The following is a 23,595-nucleotide window of genomic DNA, read 5'->3' as shown; positions in this document are numbered from 1 at the left end:
GACACAGCTAGTATTCCAATGAAAGTTTCTGATAATATAATTAAAATTCAAGAAAGCATGTCAAAAATTGACAGTCTGATTCCTATCAAAGCAAAACTTTTTACCAAGGAGTATTCTACTATTGAACTTAGAAAACTGTAATCGACAGTATAACCTGCGCATCTTTAACTTGCCAAAAGAGGTAGTTGGAAAGGACAGCTGACAGTATTTTGAAACTGTATTGCCTTGTCTGTTGCATTTATAGTTTCCAGACAAAGTCGAAATCGACAAGGCACACAGATTTCCCTCTCAACGTGATCCTCGTCATCACAAACCACGAAGAATGATTTTTAAAGCTTTGCGCCACCATCATTTAGTGATGATCCAGAAAGCAGCGAGACAGATACCCATGAATAAAATATACATCCATCAGGACTTTGCCAAGGAAACTGTAAAAATATGCATAGAATTCAATGAGCTTAGAACACAACTAAAACATTCTGGTTTTAAATATGCACTTTTTGACCCGTCCACGATGAGAATCTGGAAAGGCGGTATGTCCAAGTCATTTCAACATCAGAAGATCTTCGTGCTTTCTCCACCTTCCATCAAAACTAATATTCCTGATATTTGATTCCTCTGCCATAATTGTTCCCTCCTAACTTGCCTTTCTTTTTAAGCTTCACTTTGAGGGCAGTGTTGAGGTGGTTTATTCTTGCTTATGCATGTGTGTGATTAAGCAGTATTATATATGTTTCTATGTTGTCTTATTTATGTCCGTCCCCGTCTTTACTTTAATTCCTTTTATTCTTGTCATTAATTTTCAGAGCTACCTTTATTCTTCTACACTTTCATCTCTTTCTTTCCTTCTTTCTTTCCTTTGTTAATATGGGTAATGTTAATAATATTAAAATAGTTTATTTAAATATTCAAGGCATCCTGATAAGCATATCAGAGTTTTAGATTACTTAGCAAGATATAAAACAGACATTTGTTTACTCAGCGGAGACACATATTGATGATACAGTTTTGAGTATATGGGAAAAAGGGGGATGATAATGTTATTTCTTCTCCTGAAGATAACAACAAAATGGTGTTGCTATTCTTTTAGCAAAAATATTACATCTCCAAATATTGAATAAAGGTTCTGATGCAGATTGTCGTTATAGTCAACATTAGAATTGATAATACAGTTCTTCACTTAATTAATGTTTATGGTCCGACAAGCGATGACCCTCATTGTTGGTCTCTCTTTACATCGGAGGTGGCTCAAATTAGGTAATGTTCCACATAACATTGGAGGTGATTTTAACCTCAAATGTGATCCTTTGTTGGATAGAACATCGTAAACTAAATATGGCCCACCCAAAGCTTTTTTCGCTTTCAAATCTTTTTTTGGGTCAAAATTATTTTTATTGAGTTTTTAACAGAGTAAGACCACACAATTGGACATATCCCATGTTTTATAGTCTCCTTTCACAATACAATAAACTGCTAGTGAAAATTACAGTTCTGCATGGTGTAAGAAAGGTTGCTATATCAGTAGTGCCCCTACGGAAGAAGTGGAGAAAAGAGTGATAACATTAAAATCTGTTTTTAAATCTTCTAAGTTAGTAGATATTTGGCGTTTACACCGCCCACCTGAGAAATATTTCAAACTATTTCAAATGCTCACAATTCAGATTCCCAAACAGATTATCAGTTTCCCATCAATTAATTTGTTTATTTACATTCTGATCATGCACTCATTTCAGGTGTTCTACAATGTAACACAACTCAAAATGCTCAAAATAGATGGAGTATGAAGACACATATTGTCCTTAGTGAAAAAAATAAACCAAAACTTTTGTCAGCACTTTATTATTATTTTTCTTTTAATTCAGATGGCACTGTTCCTATTGAAACTGATCGTGGATCCAGTCAAGACATATATTAGAGGGGTAACCATATCGCTTTAGGCACATGAAAACAAATCATTCAATTCTCAGATTAAAGATTTGGATAAGCAGATTGCAAAATTTGAACGATTCTTTCTTACATCCAATGATCTTAAATCTAAAGTACAACTGCAAAACATTGTTATGAATTAAATTCAATATTAAGCAAAAGGCTGGCATACACATTTCTAACCAGAAGGCCAAATTTCCATTTAGTGTGAATAGATCTGGTATACTTTTGACAAATTATCTGCGTATTAAAAAAGATACAAATCAAATTAATGTACTTCATGGTTTGGATGGAAAAACTGCATTATCTCATAGAGACATGGTCAATGGATATTTGAGTTATTACTCAACCTTATAAAATAATCCATCGGGTGATTCTTCACATAGGTTCTTGAAAAGCTGTACATTTCCAAAACTATCCCAATCCAGTAAAGATAAATTTAGATTAGCTGATTTCTGTGAAAGAAGTTGATTTGGCTATTGAGTTCCTTAAATTACGTAAATCTCCTGGTCCAGATGATATTCCAGCTGAATTTTACAAGGAATTTTCTTTGCACGTCATTTGTTCAAGCTTTTTACCCATTTTAGTTTATTAGGTTCAACATCTGGGTCCTTTACAGATGCACTGATTATTGTTCTTCCGAAGCCTAATAAAGATACCACCACTGTTTTGAATGATTATTGCCATATTTCCTTACTAAATCAAGATTTAAAGCTTTATGCTAAAATTCATGCCACAAGGTTGACTGCTGTGCTTGATTCCCTTATTCATAATAATCAATCTGGTTTCATGAAACATAGACATTCTGTAAATAATACAAGATTGTGATTACATGCTATCAAAAATGGTCCGTCCTTGTCCTTACTATCTGGAGTATTGGCATTAGATGCTGAAAAAGCATTTAGATAAAGTTAATTGTCAATATTTATTTTGTACCTTATTTGCATTTAATTTTGGTCGTTCAATTAGATATCAGCACTCTTTTCTACCCCATCTGCTTGAGTTTCTTTTAATGGTCAACTCTCCTGTATGTTTCCTTTTTAGGGGCACTAGACAAGATTTTTCCTTGTCTTCCTTACTCTTTCTACTTGTTATTGAACCTTTATTCCCAGCTGTCAAAAACTGTGCAGCTATTGGAGGCATTAGTATTAAAGATGTTACTATTAAAACTTCAGCCTATGGGGATGATGTGTTCCTGTCTATTTTTAAGCCAGAATCTTTCCTTCCTCCTTTATTAGATCTTATTTCCTCATATACACAGATTTCAGGTTATACTTTGAATACTAACAAAACAGATTTTTTCGCTTTAAATGTTCATTGCATCCCTTGTATGCTACCCATAAATTAAATAATATGGCGAAAGGAAGAACTTAAATATCTTAATATTTTATTGCCCTCCCACACCATTATAAAAAGGAAAATTAAAAATTGATAAATGCAATGGGGGTTTCGGTTTACCAGATTTTCTTAGTTATCATAAAGTACTTATATAAAAAGAGGGCCCTTTGGCTTAATTATTATCATTTTAAGAATACACCTGCATGACTCTCATAGAACAAGGTTTGATTTCACCATTTCCTTTACCTGCTTTATTGACTATGTAAATCCATTATACTGAAATCTAGAAATTTTATATTACACAATCTAGATTCATTTTTAAGTCTCCTATATTGCATACCTTGAATATGTCATTATGGCATACTCCATTGCTAAACCTTACTCAAAATGCAAAACTTTGGCACTCCGGGATAAAAGCTAGTATTTTTTATTTTAAAGGTGTATATCGTAATAATGCTTTTTTACCGTTTGATAAATTGCAACAAAAATTTCTTCTGTCTCCTGATATTTCCAAATATGATCTTTTATGTAACTCTATGCTAGATTATTTTCTTTACAATATTCTTTCAGATGTCACCTCTGATATAGAAATTCATATTCAGACGGTAGCTACTACATTTCATACTCTATCAATGATTTATACAAATAAAATTGAACGATGTTCAAGGGGATAATATACATTTGTATCTATATTTTGGAATAATGAACTATCTATCGTTACCTGATGACATATGGAAGAATATTCGGATAAATAATATATCTGGATGGTTACTTGTGTCTTTGTACCAAACAAACTCTTACATACTATTTAATAGCCTGTGGACACCCTATAAAGTTATTTCAGGCATAAATGTTGTCTTCTTTTAATTGTTGGAATGGTAATTTGACTTCAGGTTCGTTAAAACATATGCTTTATAAATGTATTATATTTTTCTACGTTTTGGAGGGAGGTCTGGGATATCATAAAATAAATATTGGATCTCTTCAATACCCTTTCGTATAAATTGTTGACTTGTAAAGCTGTCGCTCTTTCCACAAATATTCTGATTTATATTGCAAACTTCTGGATTATTAATTCTCTGCAGCTTTAAAATCTATTAAAACTAATTGGAAAACAGCTTCATTATTATCAATCAATCAATCAATCACAGCATTTATATAGCGCACTACTCACCCGGCGGGTCTCAAGGCGCTGGGGGGGGGGGTCTGCTACTGCTCGAACAGCCAGGTCTTGAGCTGCTTCCTGAAGGCGAGGTGGTCTTGGGTCAGGCGGAGGTGGGTCGGAAGGGAGTTCCACGTCTTGGCGGCCAGGTGGGAGAAGGACCTTCCTCCTGTGGTGGCTCTTCGGATGCGGGGGACGGCGGCGAGGGCGCGGTTGGTCGATCGAAGCTGGCGTTTGGGAACGTAGAAGTTGAGGCGGCTGTTGAGGTATTCTGGGCCTTGGTTGTGTAGGGCTTTGTGTGCGTGGGTGAGGAGCCGGAAGGTGATTCTCTTGTTGACCGGGAGCCAGTGCAGGTCTCTCAGGTGCCCGGAGATGTGGCTGCGGCGGGGGATGTCCAGGATGAGTCGTGCTGAGGTGTTCTGGATCCGCTGGAGTCTCTTCTGGAGTTTGGCGGTGGTTCCGGCGTAGAGGGAGTTGCCGTAGTCCAGACGGCTGGTGACGAGGGCCTGGGTGACCGTCTTCCTGGTCTCGGTGGGGATCCATCGGAAGATCTTACGTAGCATGCGCAGGATGTTGAAGCACGACGAGGAGACGGCGTTGACTTGTCTGGTCATGGAGAGGGAGGGGTCCAGGATGAAGCCCAGGTTGCGTGCGTGGTCTGTGGGTTTGGGTGCGCTGCCCAGGGCGGGGGGCCACCAGGAGTCGTCCCAGGCGGAGGGTGAAGATCCCAGGATGAGGACTTCCGTCTTGTCCGAGTTCAGTTTCAGGCGGCTGTTCATCATCCACTTGGCAACGTCTGTCATCCCTTCGTGTAGGTTGGCTCTGGCGGTGGTGGGGTCGTTGGTGAGGGAGAGGATCAGCTGGGTGTCGTCGGCGTAGGAGATGATGTTGAGGTTGTGCTGGCGTGCGATGGTTGCGAGGGGGCTCATGTAGACATTGAAGAGTGTTGGGCTGAGCGAGGAGCCCTGAGGGACGCCGCAGATGACTTCGGTGGCCTCCGATCTGAACGGGGGGAGGCGGACTCTCTGTGTCCTTCCGGCGAGGAAGGAGATGATCCACTCCAGTGCCTTCTCCTGGATTCCGACGTTGCTGATGCGCTGTACTAGGGTACGGTGGCAGACAGTGTCGAAGGCCGCGGATAGGTCCAGGAGGATGAGGGCCGCTGTTTCCCCGTTGTCGAGCAGGGTTCGGATGTCATCGGTGGCTGCGATCAGGGCGGTCTCGGTGCTGTGGTTGGCCCGGAAGCCAGACTGCGAGAGGTCGAGGGAGCCGTTCGTCTCGAGGAAGGCGGCCAGTTGCTTGTTGACGGTCTTCTCGATGACTTTCGCCGGAAATGGGAGCAGCGAGATGGGGCGGTAGTTCTTGAGGTTGGTGGGGTCGGCTGATGGCTTCTTAAGTAGGGCGCTGAGTTCGGCGTGCTTCCAGCTCTCCGGGAAGGTCGCGGCGTCGAAGGAGGTGTTGATGATGTCCCGCAGGTGGGGTGCGATTACAGCGTCGGCCTTGTTGAAGACGTGGTGAGGGCAGGGGTCTGTCGGAGATCCGGAGTGGATGGAGTTCATCGTGTGGACGGTGTTTTCGGTGCTGATCGGGGTCCAGGCGCGGAGGGTGGTTGTGGGGGGCGGCGGTTCGGTCGTGGCGTGCGTCGGTTGAGTGCTGAAGCTGTTGTGTATGTCCGCGATCTTGTTGTGGAAGTAGGAGGCGAGGGAGTTGCAGAGGTCTTGCGAGGGGGTGATGTCGTTGTTTCCGGCGTTGGGGTTATCACTCCATACATGGTGGTCATGGATACTTTTTACTAGATGAGGTGCTAATCTGTCTTTATCTGGTGAAGTTCATAACAACTCTACTTATCATTTATTTTGGAAACCGATTGATAATTATATAGCACTATATTTATAAACCTGTATTTCTCATATGTTATGTATTGTTCGATATATAAAGAAATGAAGGTTAAGTAGCTCTAACAACTAATATTTGTATCTATGTGAAAATATAGTTATTCCCCTGTCCTTATTATTTATTTTTATTTTTCATATCATATTACAGCTGTAATTGTATAGGTACATTTATTATATTACTGCCTATGCCAAGGATAATTTTTTAAGTACCTTTTTCAGTGCTGTTTTTTTAATTGTATATGCCTTATAAAATGTAATAAAATATTTTGAACACAATCTGAAACCATGGGTGTTTGCGGTGTAGATGAGGGTTTCTTGCTCAGTGCTGACACAATTACTGAGCAAGGTTTTAGTTACTGGCAAATGCTAAGGTGAATCTTCCTCCGACGCGTTATACTTTTTAATCAGTCTTAGTTTAGCCATTTTTATACCTGTCAGAGAAATGGATTTCTCCTTCACCAATTTTGAGTAACCCAGCACTAGCGACAATGTTGGTCTTAGAGCTGCTTTAGATTGAAGAGTCTCCCCAATAACATATACAGTTTTTGAGGAATGTTGAACTGAATGTTAAGGTTATTGATCTGTTATCAACCCATTCTGAAACGTGGTGATGTCACAGACCTGGGATACATGCAACAGAGATGTTACTGGTGAAGTTGGAGTATAGGTTGAGAAACAGTCTGTTGTAGAATATTCTGAGGTTGATGGGGGTCAATGCAACCTTTTTCTTTTATACCTGGCAGGTGTTGTTGGAGGATGCGTACTTGCATTATGCGCTGGCACACGTAGTGGAGAAGCAATTGGTACAATTGCTATTCACAAAGTCATCATTCCTAACAGTTTCATGACAGTTTGAACAGTAATGAATGTGAAAAAGAGTTATAATGCCATCAACCATTCCCCTGAGTGGCATAGACCCTGTTCCCTCTCCTTGCAGGTATTTCTCATCTTGAATCCACCTTTGGGTTCCACCGGACACTTTCACCTTCTCCAGCAGCGGCATCTTCCTGAAGTCCTCCTGTGATAAAGAGGCCGCAAGACTTGCCGCCGGGTCACCCTGGTGCGGACATTCGGCATCTGGAGTCAGCCTAATGCACCCCTGGACTTGGAGGCAAAATCGTGTTCGCGCCAATCACCCTTCCCGTATACTGTTTCCCCACAGCAAGAGCTTAGGACGGTACCGGAAGAGGGAGGATTTGAACCATGAAGGAGTTGCCACCAGCCAATGAAAGTCGGATGAGACAGGAAGGAGTTGTCTTGGACTAGTAGCGAGGACGAAGGAGACGCAAAGATGGAGGACGGAGGAGAACGGAACAATCCTGATGAAGATGACGCAGGAAGCCAGACTTACTTGATATGAAAGGATTTGGACCGGGTATAATTGTGGCTTTGAAGGCTCTATATCAAAATCCGACATCTAGAGTCAGATTGGGCTTGAATAAATCTCCCTCCTTCTCTATCCAACGTGGAACACGTCAGGGATGTCCAACCTCCCCACTTCTTTTTGCCATCTATATAGATATGTTCTTGAATAAACTAAACCAGGATGATGAGATAAACCCAGTAGAGTTAGCGGGAGTGAAGTATAGAGCACTGGCATACGCAGACGACGTGGTAGTTGTAACTAAGGACATAGTAAAGGCTTTTAACAGGATAGAGGAAATGGCAGTAGAAGTTGGTTCCTTCTCAGGATATAAGCTAAATCTCGCTAAAACACAAATACTCTGTGTAAGTCAAAATCCTCCACCACGAATGAACATAGTTACCGAAGCGACATACTTAGGTATCAAGTTAACTACTCCAATTATTAATATACCTAAAATAAATTTTAATCCTGTATTAAAAAAAGCCAATTCGACGTTACAACGTATTGATCATTTACATTTATCATTATATGGAAGGAACAATATATTAAAAATGCTGATCTTACCAAAATTCATATACCTATTTAGAACAGTACCACTAGAATTTCCGTTAGAATTTTTTAAACAAACTGAAAAAATGATAGGGAAGTTCTTATGGGTTATAAGGGCATTCGAAGGGCCTATAAAAAAATGATTTTACCAAAGGAAAGAGGAGGATGGGCTACACCACATCTTTTGTTTTATTATCTGGCGGCGGTATTACAATATATATCCCCTTTAATTATCGGTAACAAAGCCCCGATCTCATTAGCACATACCCCTTCGATCTATGAATTCTCCTTAGGTATTAAAGCAAGAGGGCTTTTTTTAAGATTAATTGAACCTAGTTACTACAAGAAAATAAAATTTAAGATCGTAAGTGCAGCATATAAAGCATGGAAAATTCTTAGAAAACATATAGGCCTTCCAAAAATATCAAGATATACTCCACTAAATTCAGCACATTGTTTTCCTCCTATATTTAGAGATGCTATTATGTATAAATGGCGTGACAATGGTGTCGTACATTTGGGCGATCTATGGACAGAGAATCGTATATCTTCATTTGATGAACTTCAAATTAAATGTAATCTCACGAGATTTGACTACTTTAAATATTTACAGATATATAGTTTTCTACAATCTACACTATCTCGAGAACCACAAGCTTTACAAAAGATTCCACTGATTGAGACCCTCTTTAAGAAAAGGAAAATAGGTTATTTTTATGATATTCTTATGACTTTTCTTTTGGATGATTTACTTTTGATACATCAAAAATGGGAAGCGAAACTAGGGGAAAATGTACTGTTTGAAGAATCAATTGAGCTAGCTAATTCCGTGTTAATAACCGGTAGGTCACGTACTCAACATTACATGATATTGTTTGATTTGTACTACACTCCAGCTAAGGTAATGAAATGGGGCGCTACAACTGGTATTTCTTGTAACCGATGTTCCTTGATAGGAGCAGATACTATTCACATGTTTTTTTCTTGCCCCAAACTTACAATATTATTTTTAGAAATGCAGACATTTATGCAGATTATATTTGGATATACACTAAATTTAACCCCGGATTTGTTGTTATTTGGACTATCAATTGATACTGTAGGAAAGAAACATCAGTCCTTGATTTTTATTATGATGTCCGTATATCGAGCATGTATCACACAAGAATGGATCAGCACAGATTCTCCTTCCTTCTCTATGTGGAGATCTCGGTTGTTAGGCAAATTCAATCTAGAATCCTCAATTTATGAAACAAAAGGATGGAAAAAGAAACAAATGGGAAGAAAAATCTGGGCTCCAATATATCAATGGACACAAGGAGGAATCAATGGACAAAATTAAGACATTTCTCACTTACTGCTACTTTGTTTCCCACAATGTATAAACTGGTCTCAAATTGATGCTCGCTTTTATCTCAAGCTGTTATCTGACTTGTTTGCAATAAAAGTAAAATAATAAAATAAAAAAAAGGAAGCCAGAGGAACGTGGAGGCTGAACAAGTCCAGAAGGAAGAGGAAGACCTTAACGAGCGGTGGTCCGAGGAGTGGTGGAGCCCACCGGAGGAGGCTGGAGAGCGGCCGCAACTCTGGAGAGTTGCGGCAGAGCCGGTTAGTCCAACCGTCTCTGGGGACAGGGGAGGGGAGAGAGGGCGGCAGGAGGAAGGTTTGGTATAAGGGGTGGGTTTAAAGCGTTTTTGTTCGTGTTTTACTAAAGAGTTGTTGGCAGGAATATATTAGTTAATTTCGGGGACACTTCTTTGCTGTCTTGGCTAAAACGGGCACCTGTTTTTCAGCCTTTCACAACCCCCTTTCGGGTCCTACTCACGGACGGGATATACATGCCACCTACAAAGGTTTTGATCCGTGGGTCACTTCAGTAGTCCTTCTTTAACCCCAAAGTCATTTGAAATCCCACCCTGTGTGCACAAGTCCACAAACTCCCTTACCCTCACTCCCAGGTGCGGTGACTGGTGGTCTGACAAACCCTTTTCAATAAAATAACTTTCTGTTGGCTCTATTTTATCTCCTCTCCTATGAGCCTCCGGGGAGATTCCATCGAGAAGATTGAAGAGGAGCCCGGAACACCTACTACGGAAAATCCAACCAACTCCCCAGAAAGTGCATCTGGAGGAAACCAACAGGAAATGTATTCAGTATCCAGTGATAATTCACTTGTTAGCAATAAACAACACTCTTTTGGAAAATATATTCAGCCTCCTCGCCTGTTTATCAAACCCGCCCTCCCACACCTCCATTGAGTTCGACAGCTGCTTCCAACGCCACTTCAAACCTATTGTGTAGGTATCCTGGTTCCTAGGGTATCCACAGGTATCCACAGGTGGGTGGCTCTCCAACCATCTGCCCTCCACTGGGTTTCTTCAGGCTCCTCTGGGAAGGGTCCTCCTCCTTTGAAATTGCAGCTGCAACGTACCCATTGAGCTGTATTGAGCCCGCAGTCGTGTTCCCACTCTGCACATGGCCTCCTTGGGGTTCCTGGTTACTTACCTCGGATGGTTCCTTAGGTCCCTGGCACTTCTATGTCTTCTAGGTATAGTCTTGACTTGAGTCGTGGTTCGCATACCACTATTTTAGTATATGTTTTGGTCTACCCCTGACGACCACTGTGTATCCGTGCTGCTTACCTGTTTTTATTGCAAAGTATTGTGTATATCTCCGGGCAAGAGATATCTGTATGTGGTAGTAAATGTCTTATAATAAATGTATATTTTTATAATTACACTGATGTGTGGTTCTTTTTCACATAATCTATACCAATAAGATTGTATTCTGGTAAAAAAAAGCTGCTTTACACTCCTTCTGGACTGCGCCTGAAGGCTGCTCTCCACAGCTACCACTTAGAGAGCTTTCTAAGGTTGTCTAAGACCGCTAAAATCACCATAAGGGCTGTCTGGATTGGTGCAGGGTGCCCACTTATATAAGTGTGTACCATACACAGAGCCAGCTTCTCACATTGGAGTAAAGCAGTTGGGATTCAAGCCTGCATTGTTTTTACCAGATAATCTTGATGTGGATTAATTGAAAAACCATCACTAATATTAGGTGCATATAATACAGATTAGAATAAGTAAGTTCTACTGAATTTATGGTAGGGTAGTTAAGGGTCTAGCACAACCCTTTCTCCAACCTCAGAGAGTTTAGTTTCCAATAGGGTAGGTAGGTGCAACACCTCACTACACTTAGAACCATGTCTTTAGTTGGGGATACCAGTGTACCCCAGTCTGCTAAGCACAGTGGCCTAAAGTTACAGAAACTAAGGACCATGTGTAGTCTTAGAAAGATAAAGACAGGTGGCAACCCCACTAAGCATGGGCGGATTTTACGAATTGGCAATCTGCGAACTTGCGTATTTACGGATTCGCAATCCGCAAAATCCGCGAACTCTAGCGGATTATTATTTTTTTTTATGTTCGCAAGGATTTCTGCCAGTTCGCGAGGGTTCTGTACCAGTTCGCAATTGCGAACTTACTTGTCGGCTTGCAACGGCCGCGACTATGTTGTTTCTACATCTGGTTCATCATCACAGGTTCACAGCACCCTCTGTTTCACCACTGCCACCCTCTGGTACACCCATGCCACCCTCTGGTACATCACTGCCACCCTCTGGTTGGTTTATCAATGTAGATTATGGGGGTGAAAAAAAGCAAGCACACCTGCCCTGCTTCAACTGACATGAATTAATTTGGGGTTGATTAATGTGTCACTGAATTTAAACTTCCAGTCTGGCTGGCACCTGCTTCCTTATCTGTAATTTGCTGAACTCTGAAGGGGCCCCTCAGGAAGCACTACAGGGAATGGTTACTAATGATAAGATTGAACTTTTGCACCTGCGGAGTGCTTTCAGTATTGTCTGTAATTGCTTTCTGTTGCAGTGTAATTTTTTTAACAGGACCTTTGTTGTATACTTGTAGCTATTCTCTGAGCCTACTGTGAGGGTCAGAGCAGGGTCATAGAATAGTTGCAAGTAGGCAAATGAACTCTGAAGCGGCCCCTCAGGAAGCACTACATGGAATGGTTACTAATGATAAGATTGAACTTTTGCACCTGCTGAGTGCTTTCAGTATTGCAAAAATCCAAATATCCAGCAGCATCCACAAAAGTAATCCTTCCAGGTCAAGATCCAAATCAAAGTGACCAGCACATGAAGAAAGCACTGAGAGGAGCCTGGTGGACAGGAACAGGAAGTTGGAGACTGTGGGGCACTTCCTTCCTCCCACCCCCACCCCCCAAAATGTACTCCTTGCAAAGAAAAAGTGCAGGCAAATGTCAACCTGAGGAGTTATTCTGATAAAAATCATAATTTTCAAGGTTTATGCTGCCTGCTGGTGGATTTCTTGTGCGAAATTGCAAATTTTGCAATCTCGCAATTGCGAGATTGTCGCTGCCCGTCGCATCTACGTGTTCGCAAGTATTTACTCCCGCGAAATTGTATAGTATTCTAGTTGGCAAGCAAAAAATCTGCTTCGCACGGATTTTACGAATTTTCGGCAGGTTCGCTAGAGTTCGCGGATTGCGAATTTACCGAAAATCCGCGAGCGGAACGGATTTTACGCCCATGCTTAAACACCACCATGAAGCTGCTTTCAGAGCTGCTACATCATGATGGTGTCCATCATTCAGGGGCAGAAGAATAGGATAATGTGGGTGGGAATACTCATGGAGAAGGAACACTAGGGGGTCTCCCTGAAGATCTCTATTCTGAGTATAGGCAATTGGACTCGAATGATTCCAACCTACCAAACTCTGACCCCTCAGCGAATAGTGCAGATGGCACAGAGAACATACCCTTTGTTCCTCCTGTGAGGGGCTAGAGTAGATCAAGGAGGTCTAGCTCCTCCTCTAGAGAATCCAATACTTCAGGAACTTCCACAGGGACCTCCATATCTAGTAAGAGGACAGCTCTTAGCTTAGGACAGGGAATACCTAACACTCAAACTTGTGAAAGTCAGACTTAAGCTCAGGAGATATCAGTTGGTTCTTGATAAAGAGTCCCTGGAAGTAGAGAAGACTAGGAAAAGACTGTGACTAGGTTCTCATGCTGGCAGCAACAGTGTCCCTAAAATCAGAGAAACTTCTTTTGACAATATGAACCTGAGCAGGATAGTCCCTCCTTACCAGGAGGGGGATGATATCCCTAAATGGATCACTGCTTTGGAGAGCGACTGCAAAGTTCAGAGGGTCCCTCAAGCAGCTTTCCTGTGGCTCTCCTTTTCTAACAATGGTAGAGATAAGCTGCCCACTGTTAGAGAAGAGGATGCTGACAATTACTCAGTACTGAAGAGTTCTCTCATAGATGGGTTTGGCTTAACCACTGAACAGTATAGGATTAAGTTCAGAGACACCCCGGAGGCACAAAACCAGGACTGGGTAGATTTGGTAGACAGTGCTAATAAGGCTCTGGAATGCTAGCTTAAAGGAAGCAAGGTACAGGACTATGAAGGATTGTACAATTTGATTATAAGGGAGCACATCCTTAATAACTGTCAGAACCAACTTTTGCATCAGTACCTGGTGGACTCTGATCTGACCTCTTCCCAAGAATTGGGAAAGAAGTCAGACAAATGGGTCCACACCAGGGTTAAGGAGAAAAAACATGGTAATGGAGATGACCAGAAGAAGCAGGATTGATTTAAATCTCAGGATAAGTGTGGGGACATACATAAAGATAAAACAGAGTCTTCACATGTGCCCCAAAAACCTGTATCTGGGGGTGAGTCCCAAAATTCCAAGAAAGGCAAAAAGAAACCTTGGTGCTACATTTGTAAGGTAAAGACCCATTTTACAAGGGATGCTGATTGTCCAAAGGGTAATGAAACTCCTACTAACCACTGCCTCTAAGGCACCTGCTCCCCCTAGCAAAGGTACAAGTGGTAATACAGCAAGGAATTAGTGGGGGTTAATATTGGATTCTACGATGGGTTCTGGCTTACTCAGGGCTCCAGATCAGGCTGATCGTGTCTGTGATGGTGGCATAGACCATGCCACCTTACTTGTAAGTTCCACCAACCTGGGCAAGTACAGACAACAGTATTTGATTAATGGAAAAGAAGCAATAGCTTACAGGGACACAGGGGCCAGTATCATTATGGTGACAGAGAAACTTGTGTCCCCTGATCAGATCATTCTTGGACAAACGTACCAAGTCACCAACGCTAGCAATGTCAGGACTGACCATTCCTTAGCAGTTTTGAACCTCAGCTGGGATGGGGTAACTGGACCTTAAAAGGTTGTGGTATCTCCATACCTACATGTAGATTGTCTGTTGGGCAATGATCTAGAAACGTCAGCCTGGGCTGAGGTAGAGTTCAGGACTCATGCAGAGATGATGGGCATCTCTGCAAGAGTGTCACCAGGGCTCTGGCCAAACAGCTCAGCACGGACAAGGCACGGGATCTTGGAAAAATGGACCAGGTGCCTCCCAAGAGAAGGGGCAAGAAAGGTAATGAATTGCCCTCCTCACAAACTCCTAATGAAGATCAACCTCCTGAGGGAGATTATCTCAACCCCTGTGAAGGAACTGTCCCAGAAGAACTTGGGCCTGACCAGGCAGAATTATTAGGGAATGGGCCCTTCCAGGGCAGACTTGAGGTTGGAGCATCAGACCTGTCCCTCTCTTAAACCCCTCAGACAGCAAAATTCTGCTGACCAAGTAGGGAATATCAGTGGTTCCCATAGGATCTACTGAAAAGATGGTCTTCTGTACTCTGAAGGTAGAGACCCTAAGCCTGGTGCCACCAGGAGGTTGGCAATACCCCAGAGGTTTCCTACTCTCCCTGGTACATGATATTCCTCTTGCATGACACTTAAGGCAAAGCTAGACCCGGGACAGGCTTATCCCTCACTTTGACTGGCCCCATATGTCAGAAGACACAAAGGAGTTTTGTTTCTCCTGTGCCACTTGCAAAGCCAGTGGTAAGTCAGGTGCCACCACAAAGGCTCCCTTAATTCCACTTCCAGTGATTGGGATCCCCTTTGAAAGGGAAGGGATTGACATTCTTGGTCCCTTTAACCCTCCAACTGCATCTGGGCACAGTTATAAACTAGTGGTGGTGGGCCATGACACTAGACACTCAGAGGCCATTCCCCTTAGAACCACTACAGCTCCTGTAGTGGCCAGGGCCCTCGTGAGAATATTTTCCAGAGTGGGCTTCCCTAAGGAGGTCTTAACAGACAGAGGTACAAACTTCATGTCTAGTTATATCACTGCCATGTGGAAAGAGTGTGGAGTAAACTACAAGTTTACCACACCCTACCATCCACAGTAGAGTGCGCTTGTTGAAAGGTTCAACAAGACCCTGAAGGGTATGATTATGGGACTCCCAGAAAAGCTTAGGCGAAAATTAGATGTCTTACTACCTTCCCTTCTCCGTGCTTACAGAGAGGTTCCTCAGAAGAGGGTTGGCTACAGTCCATTTGAGCTTCTATTTGGACATCCAGTTAGGGGTCCATAATGTCTAGTGAAGGAAAGCTGGGAGCAACATCTCAAACCTCCTAATCAGGACATTGTGGACTATGTCCTTGGGCCTGCGTTCACGCACGGCTGAGCACGTGAATAAGACCAGCAAAAACCTGGAAGCCAGACAAGAACTTCAAAAAGCTTTGCATGACCAAAAGTTGTCTTGACTGTTTACCAGCCAGGCCAGAAAGTGTGGTTGTTGGAGCCTGTGGCCCCAGCAGCTCCCCAAGAAAAGTGGAGGGGCTCCCACACTTTCCTTGAACAAAAAGGTGAGGTCACCTACTTGGTGGACCTATGTACTTCAAGAAGTTCCCATAGGGTACCTAATGTAAACCGCCTGAAACATTTTGTGGACATGGCTGACATGGGCTTGCTAATGGCAACTGATGAGGGACAGGAAGAAGAGAGTGACCCTTTCTCTGATCTCCTCTCTCAGAACCTGAATGATAGGTCAGTGGATGGAGTAGCCTTGGTAGGCAGCCTCCTCATTGACCAACAGCAAGCTGATTGTAGGCAAGTCCTCAATCAGTACAGACACATGTTCTCCCAGCCACCCAGTGAAACCAACTGGTGTACCCATGAAGTGGACACAGGTGACAGCCTGCCTGTTAAGAGTCAAATCTACAGACAGACTGACCATATCAGGGATTGCATCAGGACAAAGGTCCAAAATATGGTGGAATTGGGGTCATTGAGCCTTCAGATAGCCCTTGGGCTAATCCAGTAGTCCTTGTGGCAAAACCTCACACCAAGGGTGGAAAGAGACACATGAGATTGTGTGTGGACTACAAAAGGCTCAATGCAGTCACTAGGACTGATACCCATCCTATGCCAAGGGCAGATGAACTTATAGATTCTTTGGCCTCAGCCAAATTTCTAAGTACATTTGACCTGACTGATGGCTACTGGCAGATCTAACTAGCTGAGGATGCACAGCCAAAAACTGCATTTTCATTCCCCAGTGGGCATTATCAATGTATTGTGGTGCCATTTGGTCTTAAAAAATCGACCTGCCACATTTCAGAGGTTGGTGAACAAAGTCCTAACAGAGCTGGAAGCCTTGAGTGCAGCATATTTAGATGATGTTGATGTCTTAAGCTCCACCTGGGAGGATCACCCGGCCCACCTCAGAAATGTTCTGGACGCCCTGCAAAAGGCAGACCTCACTATCAAGGCCACCAAGTGCCAGATAGGGTAGAGCAAGGCTGTGTACTTGGCCCATCTGGTAGGCGGAGGCCAGGTTCAACCATTGAGAGATCAAAATCAAGACCATTGTGGACTGGATTACTCTGACTACCCTGACTAAGGTCAGCGCATTCTTGGGCCTGACTGGGCACTACAGACGATTTGTCAAGAGGTATGGGTCCATTGTGACTCCCCTCAATGATCTTACATCAAAGAAAATGCCAAAGAAAGTTCAGTGGATAGAAAGCTGTCAAAAGGCATTTGATGACCTGAAGCAGGCCATGTGCACTGCTCCCCTCCTGCAAAGTCCGGACTACTCTAAAACTTTCACTGTCTAGAAAGATGCATCTGAGATAGGGGTAGGGGCTGTATTATAACAACTAAAAGCAGAGGGCCAGGACCAACCAGTAGCTTTTATCAGCAGAGGTTTGACCCCCAGGGAGAAACGTCAGTCAGCCATTGAAAGAGAAGCCTTTGCTGTGGTCTGGGCCTTGAAGAAGCTGAGGCCATACCTGCTTAGCACTCCCTTCATTGTTCAGACAGACCACAGACTACAATGGCTTAAAAAGATGAAGGGTGAAAACCCCAAACATTTGAGGTAGTCCATTTCCCTACAGGGGATGGACTATGCAGTGGAACATAGACCTGGGAGTAACCATGCTAATGTAGATGGACTCTCCAGATATTTCCACTTAGGAAATGAAGACTCAACTCAGCAAGGTTAGTCTCATCTCCTTACGTTTGGGGGTGGAGGGGTGTAGGAAAGTAGGATCTCCTTTTAAGGTTACCCCAACTTTTTGCCTGGTGCTCTGCTGTTTCTGACTAGTCTGACTGGGATGCTGCTAATAAGGATGCCCGCCTCTGTGCTTTCTTCCCTAAATTGGTTGTGGTAAGTATTTCGGTACATTTCAGATTGGATACTAGTGTACCCTTATAAATTCCTACTATATGGTACTGGGTTACAAAGGGTATAGGTACACCAGGAGTCCACAATGGGATGAAGCATGTATTATGCCACCCATTGAAGACCACTCAAACTTTAACTACATGCCTGCCATTGCAGCCTGTCTAAGATGGTGCTAGCACCACTTATGAAAGATATAGGTTTCCCTATATCTAAGGTCGCTGCACTTAAAACCTATAAGTTAACCCTAAAGCAGGCCTTTAAATCCTGAAGGCATGGTGCTCGGTTCTAAGTGTGAGGGTGCACTTGCAGGAGCAGGACACCCCTACAACCTTCAGGGTCCATTCTCCCGGGTAGCAAGACCATCAGCCATTATGATACATAGTGGCCAAGCGCCTTTACGCGATGACCATCTTTAAACTGGCTGTTACGAACCCTGTCATGTTTGGTATCAAACATGTTGAATCATACACCCACTCTGTAAACGGTGTGAAAGGTATGATTCCATGCACTGTAAAGTTCCTACGGGAAACCCTCAAGCTCTCGGTACAAACCTTCTAGACCCAAACAGCACAACATGACTGCTGCCAACCAGAGACACGATTCTGCCCTCTTGCTGCTGAGCCAAGCTTGACTTGGGGAAGGTAGAACAAAAGGTTCCCTGTCAAAGGGAGGTGTGGCCACCTCCCAGATAAGATTTAGTGTATTGGGGCCAGGTGGGAGTGCTTGCCAAGGCCACTCAGGGGCACATTTCCCATTTCCTTAGGGTAGTTAAGGGCTTACCTTAAGGTAAGTCCCGAGATTCGACGTGGGACAAAATTCATATCAAGACACCACTTCTTCCTCAACCGTCTGGGCTCTCTGGACTTCGCTATGGGCATCAAGAATGCAACTGGGAAGACTTCTGCTGCTCTGGTCTCGTTGCCCTGCTCGTCTGCTGCAACGCCTGTGCTCCATACAGGAACCTTCCAAGGCCTATGGACATCCAAGACACCTTAAGGAATCTCCCTTAAAGCGAAGGAGTAATTTCCCTGCATGTGCAGGCACTGCACGAAGCAGACCGGTCTGCTGATCCTGAGCTTCCATGGACTCTGAAAGGCTCAGCAACACAGGTGGTGGTTCTTCACATCCCTCGAGGCCTGCCCTGTCCTCTCATCAAGTTTGAGGGCTGTATCCCTCGTCGAAGCCGCAGGAACTGAAGCACTGTGCACCGCGTTGACTTTCTGTTGCAAAGGCTTGTTGGCTTCCTTCCACCAAGATCTTCGGGCTCCAAGCAGCCCCAACCTCATGCATCTCCTGTGACTAAGATCTTCATCCTCACCGCACCACTTGCATCGTGAGCCTGCATCTTTGGTGAGCTGCTCAAGGTCCTCTTGCGACTCCAGTGTCTCCGGCCTGGGGGTCCTCTTGAGGGTCTTGTTTGAATTCAGCAGGCTCCCCTGATTGCTCGGTGCCTGCCCTGACTCCCCTGCTTGTGATGAGTCACCTGGACCTTACTATTCAAGACACTATGGGCCAGATGTAGGTAATTCTATTTTACCGACTCATAAATACCGAATTTTACCGATTCGGTATTTATGAATCTGTAAAATAGAAGTACCGAGATGTAGGTAAATCCAGATGTGGATTTACCGAATCTTTAAAAGTCGGTATTTACCGATTCGGTAAATACCGACCGGTAATGCCCCATTCATTCCTATGGGCTTTGAAGCCCATAGGAATGAATGGGGCATTACCGGTCGGTATTTACCGAATCGGTAAATACCGACTTTGACAAGGGTGCAGGGGGTGTCACTTTGACACCCTCTAGCACCCCCAAAAAAGGTTCGGGGGCCATGTGGCAGGCATACCTGCCCTAAGGGCAGGTCTGCCTGTCATATGGCACAGGTGTGCATGCACACATGTGCATGCACACCTGAATCGGTATTTTACCATCAAATTGAATTTGATGGTAAAATACCAAATTTGTAGGGCTTGTGGGACTCAGAAGAGTCCCACCTACATCTCAATTTTACCGATTCTGTAAAAATACCGGTCGGTAAATTTACCGACCGGTATATTTACCGAATCGGTAAAATTACCTAAATGGCCTGTTTCCTGCCCCCTACATCTCAAAAGCCAAATACCGGTCGTTAACGGCCGAATTCGGCCGTTACCGACCGGTATTTGGCTACCTACATCTGGGCCTATATCTTCTTCGCTTTCCACATTGGTTGCAGTTGCCAAGGCTTGTTGGTGCTCCGGCCGGACACTGAAATGTCTTGAAGGTGGCAGAGTACGTGGCTTTTTCTCTAGTCTCTTACAGTTGCGTTTTGTTGTTCTTAGTTCAGTAGTGAACCAGCTGGTCTGTTCGGATGATCTCTTGAGTTTGGTGGGCTTGATGGGGGTGAGTGTCTGCGCAGCCAGTTATCCAGGCAGAGAAGTTCTTGACGGCCTGATCTAGGTTTGTTGCAGTGTACGGGTGGGAGGTGTAGAGAGCGGCAGGCCACAGGCTCTCTGATACTTTGCTCCAGCAGCGGTGCGAGGTGTTGGTCAGCTTGGTGGTGGTGCCGGGGGGGTCCTATGATCATAAAGTGGACAATAGTGTGGTCAGTCCAAGTGATCTCAGTGACATGTCTGTACTTGACTCTGTTGCTGGCCGTGAAGATATGATCGAGTGTGTGTTCTGCGTTGTGCGGTGAGTCAGTGACTAGTTGGGTGAGGCCTATGTTGTTTATGCTTTCGAGGAGGTTGGTGGTATCATTAAGGCCATAGAGCTGAAAACTGAAGCTTCCAAGGAAGCTGTAGTGTTTTGAGTCAATGGCGAGCAGGGCAACGAATTCGGGGATGGTGTCGCAGAATTTGGGAGGTGGCCCTGGCGATCTGTATACGAGGGTGCCTCTAAAGTGAGCTTTGCCTTCAGTATGGAGTTTGAAATTGAGGTATTCCATGATCGGGTGGTGCCATCAGCAGTGGTCGAGCAGTGGATGGTTTCTTTATGGATTATGGCAATTCCACCTCCGTGCTTGTTGATGCGGTCTCCTGTGCTATCTTGTAGTTGTCGGGGACTGCTGAGGCAATGTCAGGTGCAAATGCATAGTTGAGCCATATCTCAGTAATGAAGATGATGTCAGGGGTTAGTTGAGGTGATGGTGTCCCAGATCTTGGGGGTGTGCTTGCAGAGTGCTTGCACGTTGAGCGGGACACAGTGAATTTGTTCTGTAGTAGGCATGGTCGGCATGGCAGTAGTTGTGTGTGCGGGAGTTCCAGTGTTGCAGAAGAAGAGACAGTACAGGCAGGAGCAAACACCTTCTAAAGATCTTGAAAAGGTGTGGCAGCAGTTGCTGAAGAGTCTCGGAGCCACTGTATCTGTGAGTCGTGAGAAAGCCAGGATTCCTAGCACTGGGCGCGTACCAAGCACAGACGGGCTTGCCGGTGGCACACCAGTGGCGTGGACGCCCTGCAGCCCACATAAAGTAGGTCCTGATGAGAGGGAGGGGTGTTGGGTGGCAGTGAGCGGGGCCGATGGGGGGCAGGAATTGGTTTGGCGAAACAGGCTGGAAAAGAGCGGCAAGAGGGAAAAATCACTCAGAGAGCAAAGGAACAAGGTTTTATTATAGAAGCTAGCAAAACAATACAGCAATGAGTGGTATTACTTCCAAAACGATACTAAGTAACAGGGGGAAAATGCTATTATTAAAACAGTCTAGCAAAGAAATACAGGCAACAAGGCGTTTATTAACAGAAGTCTAGCAAAGCAATGCAAAAAATTTACCATTTCTGACCATCTGGAGAAAGTTCGACAGGTCCGGGGTCATCGTTTTTCATCAAAAAAAATATTTTTTCAAATGTTGAAAAAATGATGCAAAATGTCAAAAGGATTGTGCCTGATGTTGAATAACCACTTTTTAAAGCCCCACAGTGACCAAAATTGCCATTTTTACTGACTTTTCCTCCTACTCAGAAGCTTCTATTTCGATAGACATAGTCACATATCTTTCGATAGACATAGACATAGTCACAAAACGGTGAAAAGTAATACGCAACAACACAGTCTAGCAACGCAAATAAGTAATGAGCAGTTTTACCTCTAAACAAAACTGAGTAACGGAAAAATACAGATGTATGCAGACAAACAGTGAAGGCAAGGCATAGGGGTAGCTGGGCGGCATCAGAATGTCTTTGTTTTTGGAGCTTTGGTATGCAAACTATGGTTTACCTTTAAAAACAATTGAAAATCAGAAATAATCTCCTATTGATAATTTTCTTATTCACAGCAGATATGATGGAGAATGTTGACACAAAGGCCATTCTAGTGTTTTTTCTCTAAAGGATTTATGTAGAGGTGCTTCTCTGTTGATACTGTGCGCTCCCTCAATTGAGGTTAACAACACTTTTTCTGGGTATCCTTGTTTAAGACAAAGGGACTAAGACTCACAAAGGATTTGCTCATTTAAAAAGATTTATCTACGTCTAAAGCCATAGCAATTGATCATTTTCACTGAAATAAAATAGAAAGTTTATACCCAATTGGTTAATCAAGAAATATTTTCCTCTACAGCTCAGCTATGACACATGATTAGAAAGTTAAAAGTGTTTGCTGAAGTTATGTTTCAATCTTAGCTCTAATACAAGCCTTCAATTTGTTATATGCCACTATATTCTTAACTATTCTAATTGTCTCACCTTTTGTTTTGTAGCGAAGTCTTGAGTTCTAAATAGAACATAAACAAAACAAACATGCAAAAGCATTAACATTATCAACCTAAAAAAGTCTTCTATCACTGTTTCAAGATATTCTACAACTGAATTCTTAGTAGAAAGAAGAACAATAGTTACTTACCTGTAATCTATGGTTCTCCAGTATTGGTATCTTTCATAGATTCACATGCCCGAATCATTCCCCATCGTCTGAGTGGGAGTCCCACGGTACATAAAAAAGCAATAATTATGCACATAATAACCATAACATAGGTAACATAGAACCAGGAAGTAAAGTAAAACACAAAATATGATGGACGGAATGTTGAACAATGGCAAAACATTCACCCCCAGTCACAGATCTGGGTTTAATCCATCGTTATTTTGCTCACCAGGCCACCCCAGTTCAGACATGGCCATATGCAAATCAGTCTTGACCCTGTGCCTCATGGGAACAGTCCAAACCAAACTGCCAAGCCATGTCTTCCCAGGACCGGAATCAAGCATCCTAGGACCGGTTTCTGGCTATCAGCCGTCTTCAGCCAGGATAGATTGACTCCAGTGGCGTAGTGAGACGGGACCCTCGTCTGGGCATACCCTTTCCACATAGGGTGAACAGCAAAACACACAATATGATGGACGGAATGTTGCACAATGGCAAAACATTCACCCCCCAGTCACAGATCTGGGTTTAATCTATTGTTATTTTGCTCACCAAGCCAACCCAGTTCAGACATGGCCATATGCAAATCAGGCTTGACCCTGTGCCTCATGGGAACAGTCCAGACCGAACTGCCACGCCATGTCTTCCCTGGACCAGAATCAAGCATCCTAGGACCTGTTTCTGGCTATCAGCCGTCTTCAGCCAGGATAGCTGGACTCCAGTGGTGTAGTGAGCACGGGACCCACGTCTGGGCATACCCTTCCCACATAGGGTGAACAGCAAAACATGCAATATGATGGACGGAATGTTGCACAATGGCAAAACATTCACCCCCAGTCACAGATCTGGGTTTAATCCATCGTTATTGTGCTCACCAAGCCACCCCAGTTCAGACATGGCCATATGCAAATCAGTCTTGACCCTGTGCCTCATGGGAACAGTCCAGACCGAAC

The 23,595-nt window shown here is 43.6% G+C and overlaps 1 protein-coding gene across 7 annotated transcripts in view; it reads right to left on the bottom strand.

Annotated features, from left to right (window-relative positions):
- The window catches only part of LOC144798645 (uncharacterized), a 657,474-nt gene that overhangs the window by 365,270 nt on the left and 268,609 nt on the right, over window positions 1-23,595 (bottom strand). For all 7 annotated transcript variants that reach the window (XM_078669622.1, XM_078669623.1, XM_078669624.1 and 4 more), the window contains one exon: window positions 22,465-22,492. In XM_078669622.1, the coding sequence (XP_078525748.1) occupies window positions 22,465-22,492 (28 nt within the window). The remainder of the gene's footprint in view (window positions 1-22,464; window positions 22,493-23,595) is intronic.

The sequence above is a fragment of the Lissotriton helveticus genome, chromosome 12, assembly GCF_964261635.1.
Source record: "Lissotriton helveticus chromosome 12, aLisHel1.1, whole genome shotgun sequence".
In the NCBI taxonomy this organism is placed as follows: domain Eukaryota; kingdom Metazoa; phylum Chordata; class Amphibia; order Caudata; family Salamandridae; genus Lissotriton; species Lissotriton helveticus.
The sequence above is the reverse complement of the archived record's forward strand: the minus strand, read 5'-3'. Positions and strand labels throughout refer to the sequence as shown.